This window comes from Hyaena hyaena, unplaced genomic scaffold (assembly GCF_003009895.1).
Source record: "Hyaena hyaena isolate Hyena2069 unplaced genomic scaffold, ASM300989v1 scaffold_82, whole genome shotgun sequence".
Lineage (NCBI taxonomy): Eukaryota > Metazoa > Chordata > Mammalia > Carnivora > Hyaenidae > Hyaena > Hyaena hyaena.
The window spans coordinates 2,358,397-2,372,981 of NW_024080713.1; the positions used below are offsets into that span (position 1 = coordinate 2,358,397).

At 42.6% G+C, this 14,585-nt stretch overlaps 1 protein-coding gene across 5 annotated transcripts in view; it reads right to left on the reverse strand.

The window, feature by feature from the left end:
• Window positions 1–14,585, reverse strand: part of SLC37A3 (solute carrier family 37 member 3) — a 66,742-nt gene that overhangs the window by 17,354 nt on the left and 34,803 nt on the right. For all 5 annotated transcript variants that reach the window (XM_039234036.1, XM_039234031.1, XM_039234035.1 and 2 more), the window contains 7 exons: window positions 11,365–11,461; window positions 8,728–8,812; window positions 7,801–7,979; window positions 5,139–5,280; window positions 3,204–3,305; window positions 2,553–2,600; window positions 1,198–1,349 (listed from right to left, as the gene is read on the reverse strand). In XM_039234036.1, the coding sequence (XP_039089967.1) occupies window positions 1,198–1,349; window positions 2,553–2,600; window positions 3,204–3,305; window positions 5,139–5,280; window positions 7,801–7,979; window positions 8,728–8,812; window positions 11,365–11,461 (805 nt within the window). The remainder of the gene's footprint in view (window positions 1–1,197; window positions 1,350–2,552; window positions 2,601–3,203; window positions 3,306–5,138; window positions 5,281–7,800; window positions 7,980–8,727; window positions 8,813–11,364; window positions 11,462–14,585) is intronic.

Sequence of the window (14,585 nt, forward strand, 5' to 3'; positions counted from 1 at the left end):
TGATCTTACTGACTAACTCCTCCCCTTTCCTATACATCACCCTGCTGACTTCCTGTTTCTCTGACTACTGGGCATCTCCTGAGGTTTTACCTATATTTTCCTTCTCCATTAAACATCTCATTCACTTCCAAAGTTACAACTATTTTGGGGCACCTGAGTGGCTCAGTCAGTTAAGCGTCCGACTTCAGCTCAGGTCATGATCTCACGGTTCGTGGGTTCGAGCCCCACATCAGGCTTTGTGCTGACAGCTGGCTCAGAGCCTAGAGCCTGTCTTTAGATTCTGTGTCTCCCTCTCTCTCTGGCCCTCCCCTGCTCATGCTGTCTCTATCTCTCTCTCAAAAATAAATAAAACATTAAAAAAAATTTTTTTTAAAGTTACAACTATTTTATCTATGCAGATGATTCTCTGATCCTTACTTTTTGCAAAATCAGCACTTAATGACCTGCAAAGGTATAACCTAAGAGAGGCATGACTCACAACTGTCCCAAAGAAAAGGCTGAATTAAAGCAAAACAAATCAATTTGAGTTGTACTGAATACTTATGGTAGACCAATCTTAGCCTAGACGATCTCAAGTTTAAAGTGCATCAGAATCACCAGGAAGGCTTTCTGAAATGCAGATCTCTATGTTCTAAATCAGCAAGCCTGTGATAAGCTTAGCATTTTGTACTTTAATAAGTAACCTAGATGATTCTGAACCAAGACTTTAATGAACTGCCCTTTGAGATGCAGCTATTGGAAAGAGCAAAATGACTCAGAGCAGCTGCCGGAGTCCGTGGGGATCCACGTGAAGAACGTGTGTGTCTGGTAGGAGAGAGGAGGCAGGGTGTGAATGCCACGTGGGGGACAATGAGAAACACGTGTCTCAGGGCCCCTTGGACTGCCAAGTTCAGGCTGGGAAGAAGGGAGTACCAAACGGGGGCTGAGGAGCTGTCTTACGAGGTATCAGCTTATTTCCAGACAGGAAGAATCTGGATACTTTAAAGTGGGAAAGAAGAAACTAAAAAATGTAGAAAGACCTTCCATATCAGGTCACATCAGCTGACCTCAGAGAAGATTAGCAACCTAAGGCTTACGGGGAAGTAGACTGTACAGCACGAGAGTGCCACCTACTGTGGCCTGGAGGGCGGGTGTAAATTCTTCCACCAGTGAGAGACTACTCGCCACTCAGTTTCAACCCCTCTCCCGTTCTCTCACCTGGCCTACCGCTGCGCCAATGCTTCCGGTTCCATCAACAATTCCTGTGACAGTCGCCAAAGCCTCACTGCTCCCTTGGATCAGCTCTTGGCGACCCAGGTCCGCAGAAATAGCAGAGCTAATCATATTAGAAGGTCCGCCAATAAAAAATCCTGAAGTTGTAAACAAAAACAGGTTCTCATTAAAACACTATTCAGAACACCACTAGAAATCTACTGGACAAGACAAGCTCTTATCCCAACATTTTTTTTTAATGTTTGTTTATTTTTGAGAGAGAGAGAGACAGAGAGACAGAGGGCGAGCGGGGAAGAGGCAGAGAGAGAGATGCAGAATCTGAAGCAGGCTCCAGGCTCCAAGCCGTCAGCACAGAGCCCAACGTGGGGCTCGAACTCACGAGCCACAAGATCATGACCTGAACTGAAGTCGGACGCTTAACCAACTGAGCCACCCAGGCGCCCCTCAACATTTTAACCAATATGTTGGAGAGAAACAGTGAAGGGGGCAGGGAGAAGAAACCAGTTAAAACGAACACTCTCCCAGATAGTGACATCTTCAAACTAGTTAGCATCCACTTTTCTGAAAGTCCTACTTGAATTGTGTGATATCCTAGTACGTTTTTATAAAAACCAAAGATATAGGAAATACAGCGAACATACAGCCTTTCTAATGCAGCAAAGGCTGCATCCACCGATAACTAATTACACTCGCTTGTCAACTTCTACTATGGTAGAGTTGTATCAACCGGGCATCTGACTACCCAAATTCAACCACATGTACACATACTGACAAACAGGAGCGAAGAGAAGCAGCTCTCTGTAAGCAGCGTAGATGGCTGTTCTCAGCCACCACGCTCAGTGAGGCTGTCCCGGGGCCGAGCAGGGGCTGGCCCGCAGGGCTCTGTTCACATGGCTAGGATGAGTTCCATGTGCCTCACATGAGCAGCTCTCTCTCCTGAGTATGATCTAAAGTTTAAAAACAAATTTTCTATGCCACGGTCCTGATGACACTCAACTGTTTCATGTGCTGCTCAAGTGGAGAACTACTGAGCGTTGGTGAAGTGGTTTCCAACGCGGCATCTCCCTAGGTCGCTTCCAGAAGTAACAGGGGACACTGGAGCCAATCAGAAACACTAGAAAACCTGTCAGAAGGGACTGCTTCTCTAACAACAGGACTGAAGAGGTCACATAGCAGCAGAGAAACAGAGTCTGAAGTAGGCAGCTTTCCTTTTACAGTATGAGTTCTCCATAATGAAGGGTTAGTATGACTCAAACCGAGGGAGCACGCGGTTTCCCTTTCTTCATTCCTATTTACAGAGGAGTGGTAATAGTGTAACGAAATGGAGCCACACGACATACCTGTGACGGCCATCAGGAGTGCGTTAATGGACTTATCGTTTGGAGAACCTACGAGGAAAGACACAGAAACAGCGTGCTGACTTTGAAAGCGGATTACACGGGCCCCCACCCAACAGCACACAAAGATCTGGATCTCGATGACCTCACAGGTCACTCCCAGAGGCAACAAAGGGCTACAAGTCTTCCACCACCTACCCCAACTTTTATTTGTAATGTCTGCTGCTTGCTGGTGCTCGAGCTAATGAGACTTCTAAAAGCTAAAGAAAAACTCCACTCCCTTCTCAGCAGCACCTTAAGGGACATATACCAAACCTACTAATTACCATCTTTCCTCTTTTGAAACTCTTTCCCTTTTATTGTTTTATTGCCTCCAATGCTGGCCCTCTGGAGCCTACCCTCAAACAAAGCATATACACTCCCAGGCAAGCTTTTAAACAAATCAACAAAGCAGAAGAGATGCCAGTTTCCTCCCCAACACACATAAAACTGCGTGATGATACTTTCACCAGGCATTTACAGGACCGTACAAAGGTCTCAGACCAGGCTTTGTAGCCGGTCTCCAGGATCTGCCTGCAGTTGATCACTGACTCACGGCAAAGGCCTTAGTCCTAAAAGATCAGAAAAATAACTGAATTGCAAGGGAATACTCACGGCTATATCCAATGAGGGACCCAACTGCCAGAAGCAGACTCAGAGCTAAAACCGGCGCTCTCTTCTGTAACATGTCAGAGATGAAACCTTGCAAAGTTCCACCTGTGGGCACAAAGAGCCCATCGCAAGTCATTCATCATTTAGCTCAGCTACCTGAAGCACATTCACCACGTACCCTCTACCTGCTACAGGATCCTGACACTGGTCCACCCCAAAAGATGGCTGACTCTCCTAAAAAGCTTCCTCCAGAGTTCCTTTTAGGAAGAATACCTGTTAACTGCCATGATGGATGACAGGGACAGGACACCATGAATCAGCAAAACAAGAAAAAAGGAAAAATCATCAAAACCACCCACTGTCCCTTGCTGGTCTCCCTTTTCAAACCAGTTGTGAAGGCTTTTCCTAATTTTTCTGCTTTTTATATTAAAAGATGTAGGAGCGCCTGGGTGGTTCAGATGGTTAAATGTCCAACTTTGGCTCGGGTCATGATCTCTTGTTAGTGACTTTGAGCCCCGTGTTGGGCTCTGTGCTGACACCTCAGAGCCTAGAGCCTGCTTCGGATACCGTGCCTCCCTCTCTTTCTGCCCACTTGCATTCTCTCTCAAGAATAAATAAACTTTAAGAATATTTTTTAAAGATGATTCATTAGGGGCTCCTGGGTGGCTCAGTTAGTTAAGTGTCCATCTCCTGATTTTGGCTCAGGTCATGATCTCAGTTTCTGAGACTGAGCCCTGCATCATGCATATAACCTGCTTGGGATTCTTTCTGTCTCTCTCTTTCTCAAGCACAAAGGGCCGCCCTCTGCCATTCCCTCTGATTCGCACACGTGTGCATGCTCTCTCTCTCAAAATAAATAAGCATTAAAAAAAAAGATGATTCATTGAAGACCATGCCTCACAAGCTATTAGTAGCAGAGAATAAAGGTTTGCTAAAATTAAATGCAGCGATTATGGTCTGGTGATAATGAACAGGCCAACATCTTTAAAAAGAGGTGATGTGAATCCTTCAAGCAACAAGGTCACATTTAGATACAGCCCCATTTTGAGCTCTAGGGACTATGGGACATCAGGTACATCCTCATCAGACAGCAGGAGGATCCAGAGGTATGATCAGGTCTAAAGGTGGCAGCCTCACCCTTGCCTCTGTATCTAAGGCTAAGGGCAGACAAGTTCAAGTACAATAACAGGGTATCACCTGAGAATGCACTGCTCTCACATGCTCAGGACAGTTTAGCCTTACCACAATTCTAAATCCAAACAGTACAGAAAGGATGTTAAGGTTCTGCCACAGCGACAGCAGTAACACCCCCTAAATGCATTCTGTACTACTGTCTTGTTTTAAAGTTTCCCCCGTACTTGTTTATACTTCCAGCCATAGCAAAAAGTTACTACTAAAATCTGCTATGTACAATGAAGCAGCCGCAAAATGCACACAGGAATTAATCCCACTATTATTCCTACCTCTATGATCTGACAAAATCTATACACTAAGCTAGTATCTCCCCTTCTTCGGTGTGGGTGGTAGGAAAGGTGGTGGGAAAGAGATCAGATGAACACATTCACATTCTAACTCGGATCTCTGGCATATGATTAGCTTTAAACCTAAGATATCACTTACAAGTGTACAAAAGGGTTACATTTAAAGAGATCACGGAAGGGAACATCCCCGTGCTTCCCAACACAAAAGAACTGATCCATAAACAAAGAATCGAGAAACAAGAGCCCCATAAATCACAGGGCTGCCGTGGGCTGACTCTTCTTTCCTATGGATTCTTTTTCTTTTTTTCTTTTTTTTTTTAAGAGTTTGGCTGTTTACTGATAGGACAGTTTAGGAAAAACGGCTGTGGACTAAGTAATAAAACTTTAAATGATGTCAGATTTCATAACCCAGTAAAACACTACTAGTGACTATAGAAAAGGATGCATCTGGCATTACCTATAATTCCTCCAACATCGTACCAAATGGACAGCTTGTCCGCTTCAGCCTCCTTCCATCGAAAGTTGTTACTCAGATAAAAGGGCAACCAGAAGAAGAAGGAGTAATTTACTAACTTCAAGCAGGCATAGGCCAACGAATACTGCAAGAAAAACATTCGACTATCAGTAAGAACAAACAGCACAGCAGGCCCACAATTTTTAACATAATTTAAAAAGCAAAACCAGACACAGGGGTTTGGGATGAACAGCACCTGATTTTAGAATTAAACATGTCTATAAATTCCCTGACTTTGCCTAGTCTCCTTCTTCTCTTTATCCCCATTAGCTTCCAGAAAAGCATGTACAGCAGGCTTTTAGAATAGGAACAGATAGGACTGTTTTTTCACTGTCCCCAATTTCTTCTCCTTCCAGTTCTCTGGTAGAAGCAAACCAGTGTTTTGAACCTAAAAGGCAGGGCATATACTCGTGTTTCTTTATTTAGACAAAATAAAAGGCATTCATCCCACTGTCATTAGCCATAAGCAAAGAAATCAAGTAAACATCTCGGCTTTTATTCCAAGCAGCCAACGCTTTTTCGTTCTACTTCCTGCAAAGTTAACATTAGGCACAGGGGAGAGCAACAAGGACTAAACCCTAGTTTCAAGGTCTAAGAAAAGCATCAATGTTAAAACTACTTTCATATTATGGTTTCCAAAGGCTTTATATTCCAGTGGAAAAGACAAAGTGTCTTTGGTGAGTCAGCAATGAAAGCACATGATGGCCACGGGCCTCACGGCTCTACTTGGAGGAATAAAAGTTGCAGCTGCCTTAAGATGGCAGCACGGCTAAGGCTCCTATATTCAACACATTATTACCAGGAAATCCTGACATTAGCATCAAAGGAAAAAGGGGGAGGAACAGCGAGACTGGACTTCAAAGGGTGTCTGGCTAGTATATTCTTTTCCCTGGAGCTGCCACTTATCCCCTAGGTATCACTTGTTTTAAAACAGCTTCCCTGGCCGGGCAACAGCTGCCCCCTAGAGAGTTAAATCCCAATCATGAGGGCGTTTTGTCCAGACAGCCTGCTGCAGAGACAAAGGAATTAAGTTAACTAGATTTCCTCTGCATCCCTGCCTGTGCCGGGGAACAATCGCTTGTGAAATACAAAGGAATGGAAAAAACACTTACAACAACAGATTTTTAAGTCCTGTCCCAGAAATTAAACTATTACCAGCAGAGTATTTTAATAACTAGTTAAAAATTACTAATCACTAGCATGACAATAGGCCTAAAGGAACTTGCATGTCTCTTGTGTAATATATCATCTTCGGGTGACAGAATTGTGGAAACTGACACTTCTCTTTTAACTCATAGTTCACTATGTGTTTGCGAATGTCATTCCTCTCAGCTTGGAGGCAGAGGTCGGAGGGAAAAAGCAAGTGTGCACAGGACAACCTGCAGGCTCCAAATCGAGCTGAAGGGGCACATATGTAAAGCACCATTAGACAAGAAAATAAACAAAACCGGGTGCTTATTCACAATACAATAACCCAATAGTATGGGCCCCGGGGAAGGCTGCTGTCCTTTCTACTGCACAGGGAAGGGGAGCTGAGACGCAGGATTTGCTGAGTGACTTACCCCAGGTCTCACACAGAGTTAGTGGGTAAACTGGAAACATAACCTAGGCCTCTTAACTTCCACTCCAGTGCTAGAGCGCCCGAAACATCAAGACAGAAAAACTGCAGTAGAAGGGATTTAGTTTAGATGTTAGAAAGTTCTCCTGACTGTAAAGGTTTTGGAAACACTGGAATGCATTACCAAGAAATACTGCGGAGTACTGTGCTCTGCACCTTATATTAAAAGGGCAAACAATTGTTTTCCTGGAATGATAAGAATATTGGCAAATAAGGCAGACTTAAGTGGACCATTCAAAACCCCCTCTTGGTCTACATATAATTCTGTAATACTTCAACAGATCAAAAAGACTGTATTTAAAACACCAATTTCAGGTCCCTGTGTGGCTGAGTCGGTTAAGCTTCCGACTCTAGACTTTGGCTCAGGTCATGATCTCAGCTTGTGAGATTAAGCCCCGTGTTAGGCTCTGTGCTGACAGTGCAGAGCCTGCTTGGGTTTCTCTCCCTCTCTCTCCTCCCTATCCCCCTCTCTCTTGGGTTTCTCTCTCTGCCCCCTCCCCTGTGCATGCGTGCTAGCGCACGCTCTCTCTCTCCTGTTCTGATTCAAAATAAATAAACATTAAAAAACAAAAAACAAAAAAACATCAATTCTGTCTTCTTACTTGAATGCTAGATCACAGTCAGCAAACTAGGGCTCAAGGGTCAAACCTGTCCACACCAGATTTTTTTTTCCATACCATCCAGGGTTTCTTGTTTCCTGGACGTGGGTAGCTGTGGTAGAGATTGTACAATCCCCACTCCAAAGCTAAAAACATTTACTATCTGGCTCTTCTCAGAAAAGGTACACCAACCCCTGCATTAGACTGCAGATAAAACTTCAAGTCTAGAAACAAGCTGAGGGCCACTATACAATATTCCTCTGAACATGTATTCCTAAAATAAAGTATCAAAGAGAAGCTAAACACTTAAAGATGCTTTATCCTAGGTAGAGTTCATGTTCAGGCAATAACATCTCACTAGAGGTGAGGAGATCTGAGAAGCCCTTACCGGTATAACTCCAGGAAGACAACAGGCCTGATAAAAGCTGATGGCCTTGACTTGGGTCACAGTACTGCCTTCTTGAATGGAATAATTAGGTTCGTATTCATCTTCGTTCTCAGCATCATTAATTAATGGCCTGTGCGCATCTTCTTCAAAATTTTCTTCTGCCTCAATACCTGGGAGACCTACAACAGCAGTAAGAGCCACCATTTACAGAATGCCGCCTAGATGCCTAGCTCTGGGCAGACGGGTTTGCGTGTATCATTACTCACGGGGGTGATGATATTTTTATTTCCACTTTACAGAAAAAGCAACTAAGGTTCAGAGGCCAAGGTCAACTGAGGTCGGTTAAGGTCCCACAGCTAATAAGCCACAAAGCCAGGACTCTGATGCTACTTTACCTGGCTTCAGAGCAATGCTTTTTTCAACCACTTCACACTATCCCTCTTACATTAAAAATAAAATAAAATAAAATGTTAATTACACACTATTAAACCCGACATGTCTCTTCAATAACACTCAAAAGACGGACTTGGACTTCTATTTGCTTCTGTGGTTTTGCTTGTACCGATTCTGTCGGTGACCACAGATGAGTATTGCACTAAATCCCTTTTATGAAGGAAAAGAAACACGAGAGGTGAAATGAGAAATATTCCATGCTACTTTCCAGTCAGTACTCTCGATGACAAAGCTCATTCACAAATGAAGAGTTTTCCCTGCATCCAGGATGGGAGCCTCGCTCCCCTCAAACACCTGCAGCTGTGCCGGAGAGCCTGCCCCAGGGTCTACAGGACCCACACAGCAACAGCACTCCTCTAACTCACTGAAAGGAGCTCACAGTTCTAGGGAACAAGAGCCTGGCCGTGCAGGCCTCAGGTTTCTCTTTGCCCCAACAGTAAGATGCTCTGAACAGAAAGGACGGCTTCTCCTCACCAATTTCTTCTGGTGACACGAGGAGTCCAAAGAAGATGATGATCCCACCAGCAAGCTGCACCGCCGCTGTCACCAGAAAGGCATACTGGAGAAGAGAGGAGAGAGGGAGGTGCTTCCTCACCCATCTGGGGGGTTCGCTCAAGCACATCCATTAGAAGCACTCGTGGGGAAGTTGGGGGATCGGGCGGGAGGAACAGTGAGACTGGGAAGGAAATGAGCACTGAGTGCCTGGCCCACCCCAGGCACAGAGCCGTTTCACATGTGTTTTCCCACGTGTCTTGCCCACGAGGCTCCGAGAGCACAATTAAAGTCCCAGAGACACTGAGTGGTACTACAATTGTGAAATGAGGACTGGCTCCCGAATCCTCATTCTTTGCCCCCTCAGAGCCTCCCACAAGAGACAGTATCTGCCCCCAAAAACATTCTATCCAGTTGAGGGGATTAAACAATACACCAAAAAATAATACAAGGTATCAAGCAGCCGAATAAATGAGAAGGCCCAGCCCTAATAAGAAACATATAGAGAAGCAAACAGCTAATGATGCTGACCGAGCAAGACAATGACTTAAGGAAGAGCTAAAAAAGGCAGCTGACCGTCTTTCTCAGCACAACTAAGGCAAAGAGGGCTGAGAATGAGACAAGAAAGACTCCTGCACGGTCAAAGCAGATGGCTTGTGCTGAGGGACAGACAGTAGGCAATAAAACTAATAGGAAAAGGTGGGATCAAGATGAAAGAACCTCAAAAGGCAGGCTGCAGAGCTGGATTTTAGTTAATAGAGAATGGAAGCTGAAGTGGATAGATGATCTAAATTTCTGGAAAAGACGGTGACACATGAGTGTTTCTGAAGTCAAATCTGGGGGCAGCACGTGGGGTGAACCGAAATTCCCATCTGAACCAATTAGTATAATCCAGATGCAAATCTAAGAAGCCTAGAATAAAGGTGGCCAGGAGGAAGGACTTCCCACTGACCCTAACTAGACCAAAATTCTTCTGAGACCAAACACTTGGTGAACTATTTAAAGATTTATCTATTTTTTTAGTGGCTCAGTTGGTTGAATGTCCAACTTCAGCTCAGGTCATGATCTCGTGGTCCATGAGTCTGAGCCCCACCATCAGGCTCTGTGCTGACAGCTCAGAGCCTGGAGCCTGACTCAGATTTTGTGTCTCCCTCTCTCTCTCTCTCTCTGCCCCTCCCCCACTCACACTCTGTCTCTCAAATATAAACAAACATTTTTTAAAAATTAAAGATTTATCTACTTTTTAAAAAACCAACTTACTTTCAATTATTTAGGTTTTTAAATACATAGTTTCTTGAGAACAAACTGAGGACTGACGGGTATGAGGGAGAGGGGTAGGAGGGGGGATGGGCATGGAGGAGGGCACTTGTGGGGATGAGCACTGGGTGTTATATGGAAACCAACTTGACAATAAACTATTTTTAAATTAATTAATTAATTAATACATAGTTTCATATGATCCAAGCAACAAAAAGTAAATGTACAGTAAAAACTCTCCCTCCCCACCTCTTCTCCCTTCCACTTAATCCTCATTTTCCCAACAAATGAGCATTGTTGTTATTTGATTTCTACTTCCCAGAGACTGTTTTAGAAACATACAAGCCAATACAAATATATACTCTAACTTTTCCTCCATTCTACAAAAATGGCTTCATTCAATACACACTGTTCTGCACCTTCACTTTCTTCACTTAACATACCATTGAGTACTTTCCCTATCATGGTGGAGACAGCTTCCACATTCTACTTTATGGCCTTCAGCCTTATTGGAGAGGATGTCACAGTTTCTTTCCCTACTGGTTCAGTTATTACCACATTTTTGCTACTACAAACAATGCTGAAATAACTATGCAGAAAATCACCTTATACATGTGCAAGTATATGCAAGGGTGGCATTACTTCCTGGAGGTGGAACAACTCGGTCAGAGCAGCTGGAATTTTGATAGAAAGTCTCCTAAGACTGCAAGAGGGGTCAATGCTTGTTTCCTTACATTCTCATCAACACAAAATGCTATCAAACTTAGGGATTCTTTACCAATGTAATAAGTAAATAGCATAGTTTCTTTTTTAGGGTAGTTTTAATTTGCATTTCTCTACCCACTAACACCTCAGCTCCATAAAGGCAGAGATTTTTCTCTTTTCTGGCAAGAGCTCTACTCTCTGCTGCCTAGCACTTAAGAGGAGTGTAATACATATTTATTGAAGGAATAAAATATGAAAAATATATTGTCATATATTTCAAAACCATTTCTATTTCTTTTTCATGAACTACACATTCAAATCCTTTCCCCTTCTTTCTGTTTTGCTATTGGTCTTTTTCTTATCAATCTGCACGTACTCTTTACATATGAGTGAGATTAGTTCTTTATCTGTAACATGAGTTTCAAATACTTTTATCCCAATTGATTATATTGTCTTTAGACCTGGGCATTTTTCCCATGAATAATCTACATGTTCGGATTTATCCAAAGTTTGTCCACTTTTGATAAGCCTTGCCCCACCCAAACATAGCTCTACATAGTTTTAAATGGCCACAATACTATTTCCTAAAAAAATATATATATATTTATGTAAATATATGTATATTTACATACTCAAGAAAAACCTAGAAATACCTACCTCATAACCATATTGCAGAACAGAAGAAGCCAGGCATGCTCCCAAAATATTGCCCACAGAAGCACAGGCACTCCAGAGACCGAAAACAACTCCTCGTCTAAGACAACAGGAGAAAACAGAAGATAATACAATCAGAAGGAATTCTGATGCAGTTCACATACAAAAAGGCTGAAACAGTGGAAATTCTCATTACACAGAATCAACATTCTATCTTAAGATGTTTTTAAAGTATACCCACCAAAAGACAACATATCATATTAGTTAAAGATATTATTAAACCAAAGCTCAATTCAGGGTGCATCCCAAGATACTGTTAGGAGAATTTTGAATATAAGCCACAGACTGGGAGGAAGTATTTGCCAATCACTGATCTAATAAAAGACTTGCATTTGAAATACAAAGACCTCTCAAAAGTTAATAATACTAAACAATCCAGGGGCCCCTGGCTGGCTGGGTCAGTGGAGCATGTAACTCTTGATCTCAAGATTGTAAGTTTGAGATGGGTGTAGAAATTACTTAAAAAAAATTTTTAGGGGCGCCTGGGTGGCTCAGTCGGTCAAGCATCCAACTTCGACTCAGGTCATGATATCACATGGGTTCAAGCCCCTCATCGGCTCTGTGCTGACAGCTAGCTCAGAGCCTGGAGCTTGTTTCAGATTCTGTATCTCCCTCTCTCTCTGACCCTCCCCTGCTCATGCTCGCTCGCTCTCGCTCACGCCCTCTCTCTCTCTCTCTCTCTCAGAAATAAATAAAACATAAAGAAAAAAATTTTTTTTAATCCTAAGGAAAAAAAAATCTAATAAACGCTAAAGAGTATGAATCTACAGGGGCGCCTGGGTGGCTCAGTCGGTTAAGCGTCCAACTTCGGCTCAGGTCATGACCTCACGGTTCATGGGTTCGAGCCCCGCGTCGGACTCTGCGCTGACAGCTAGCTCAGAGCCTGGAGCCTGCTTCAGATTCTGTGTGTGTGTCTCTCTCTAACCCTCCCCTGCTCATGCTGTCTCTCTCTCTCTCTCAGAAATAAATAAAACATTAAAAAAAAAAAAAAAGACAGAAGGAAAGTACATTGCACTCCAGACCTATTTCAAGAAATTAGAAAAAGCGCAAATGCAAAATCTAACAGCGCACCTAAAGGAACTAGAGGGAGAGCAACCAGAGCACCCAAGCCCAGTAAGAGAAGAGAAATAATAAAAATCAGGGCAGAAATAAACAATATAGAAACCAAAGAAACAGTTGAACAGGTCAATGAAGCCAAGAGTTGGTTTCTTGAAAACATAAACAAAATTGACAAACCTCTAGCCAGGCTTCTCAAAAAGAAAAGAGAGAGCACTCAAATAGACAAAATCATGAATGAAAATGGACTGATTACAGCCAACCCCTCAGAAATACAAGCAATTATCACGGAATGCTATGAAAAACTATATGCCAACAAACTGGACAACTTAGAAGAAAGGGACAAATTCCTAAACACACACTCACTAATTCACATGGGAAGAGATAGAAAACCTAAACAGACCCATAACAAGTGAGGAAATCGAATCAGTTATCAAAAATCTCCCAACAAATAAGAGCCTTGGGCCAGATGGTTTCCCTGGGGAATTCTACCAGACATTTAAAAGAGAATTAATACCCATTCTTCTCAAGCTATTCCAAAAAATAGAAATCGAAGAAAAACTTCTGGACTCATTTTATGAAGCCAGCATTACTTTGATTCCCAAGCCAGACAGAGACCCAGCAAAAAAGGAGAACTACAGGCCAATATCCTTGATGAACACAGATGCAAAAATCCTCAACAAGATACTTGCAAATCGAATTCAACAGCACATAAAAAGAATTATCCACCAAGATCAAGTGGGATTCATTCCTGGGTTACAGGGCTGGTTCAACATTCGCATATCAATCAATGTGATACATCACATCAACAAAAGAAAAGATAAAAATCATATGATCCTGTCAATAGATCAGAAAAAGCATTTGACAAACTACAGCATCCCTTCTTAATAAAGAGCCTCAAGAAAGTCGGGATAGAAGGAACTTATTTAAACATCATAAAAGCCATGTATGAGAAGCCCTCAGCTAACATTATCCTCCTCAACGGGGAAAAACTGAGAGCTTTCCCCCTTAGATCAGGAACACGACAGGGATGTCCACTCTCACCACTGCTTTTTAACATAGTGCTGGAAGTCCTAGCATCAACCATCAGTCAATGAAAGGTAATAAGAGGCAACAGAATTGGCAAAGAAGAAGTCAAACTTCCACTTTTCGCAGACAACATGATACTCTACATAGAAAACCCGACAGATTCCACCAGAAGCCTACTAGAACTGACCCATGCATTCAGCAAAGTTGCAGGGTACAAAATCAATGTACAGAAATCAGTTGCATTTTTATACACCAACAATGAAGCAACGGAAAGAGAAATCAAGAAACTGATCCTATTCACAATTGCACAAAAAACCATAAAGTACCTAGGAATAAACCTAACCAAGGATATAAGAGATCTGTATGATGAAACTATAGAAAACTTATGAAGGAAATTGAAGAAGACACAAAGAAATGGAAAAACATTCCACGCTCATGGACTGGAAAAATAAATATAGTTAAAATGTCATTACTACCCAAAGCAATCTACACATTCCATGCAATCCCAATCAAAATTGCACCCGCATTCTTCTCAAAACTAGAACAAACTATTCTAAAATTTGTATGAAACCACAAAAGACCCCAAACAGCCAAAGTAATATTGAAGAAGAAAACCAAAACGGGAGGCATCACCATCCCTGACTTTAGCCTCTACTACAAAGCTGTCATCATCAAGACAGTATGGTATTGGCACAAAAACAGACACATAGACCAATGGAATAGAATTGAGAACTCAGAATTGGACCCAAGAGTATACAGCCAACTAATCTTTGACAAAGCAGGAAAGAGTATCCAACGGAAAAAAGAGAGCCTCCTTAACAGATGGTGCTGGGAGAACTGAACAGCAACATGCAGAAGAATGAAACTAGATCAATTTCTCACACCATACACAAAAATAAACTCAAAATGGATAAAGGACCTGAACATGAGACAGGAAACATCAAAACCGTAGAGGAGAAAGCAGGAAACAATCTCCATGACCTCAACCGCAGCAATTTCTTACTTGACACATCCCCAAAAGCAAGGGAATCAAGAGCAAAAATGAACCATTGGGACCTCATCAAGATGAAAAGCTTCTG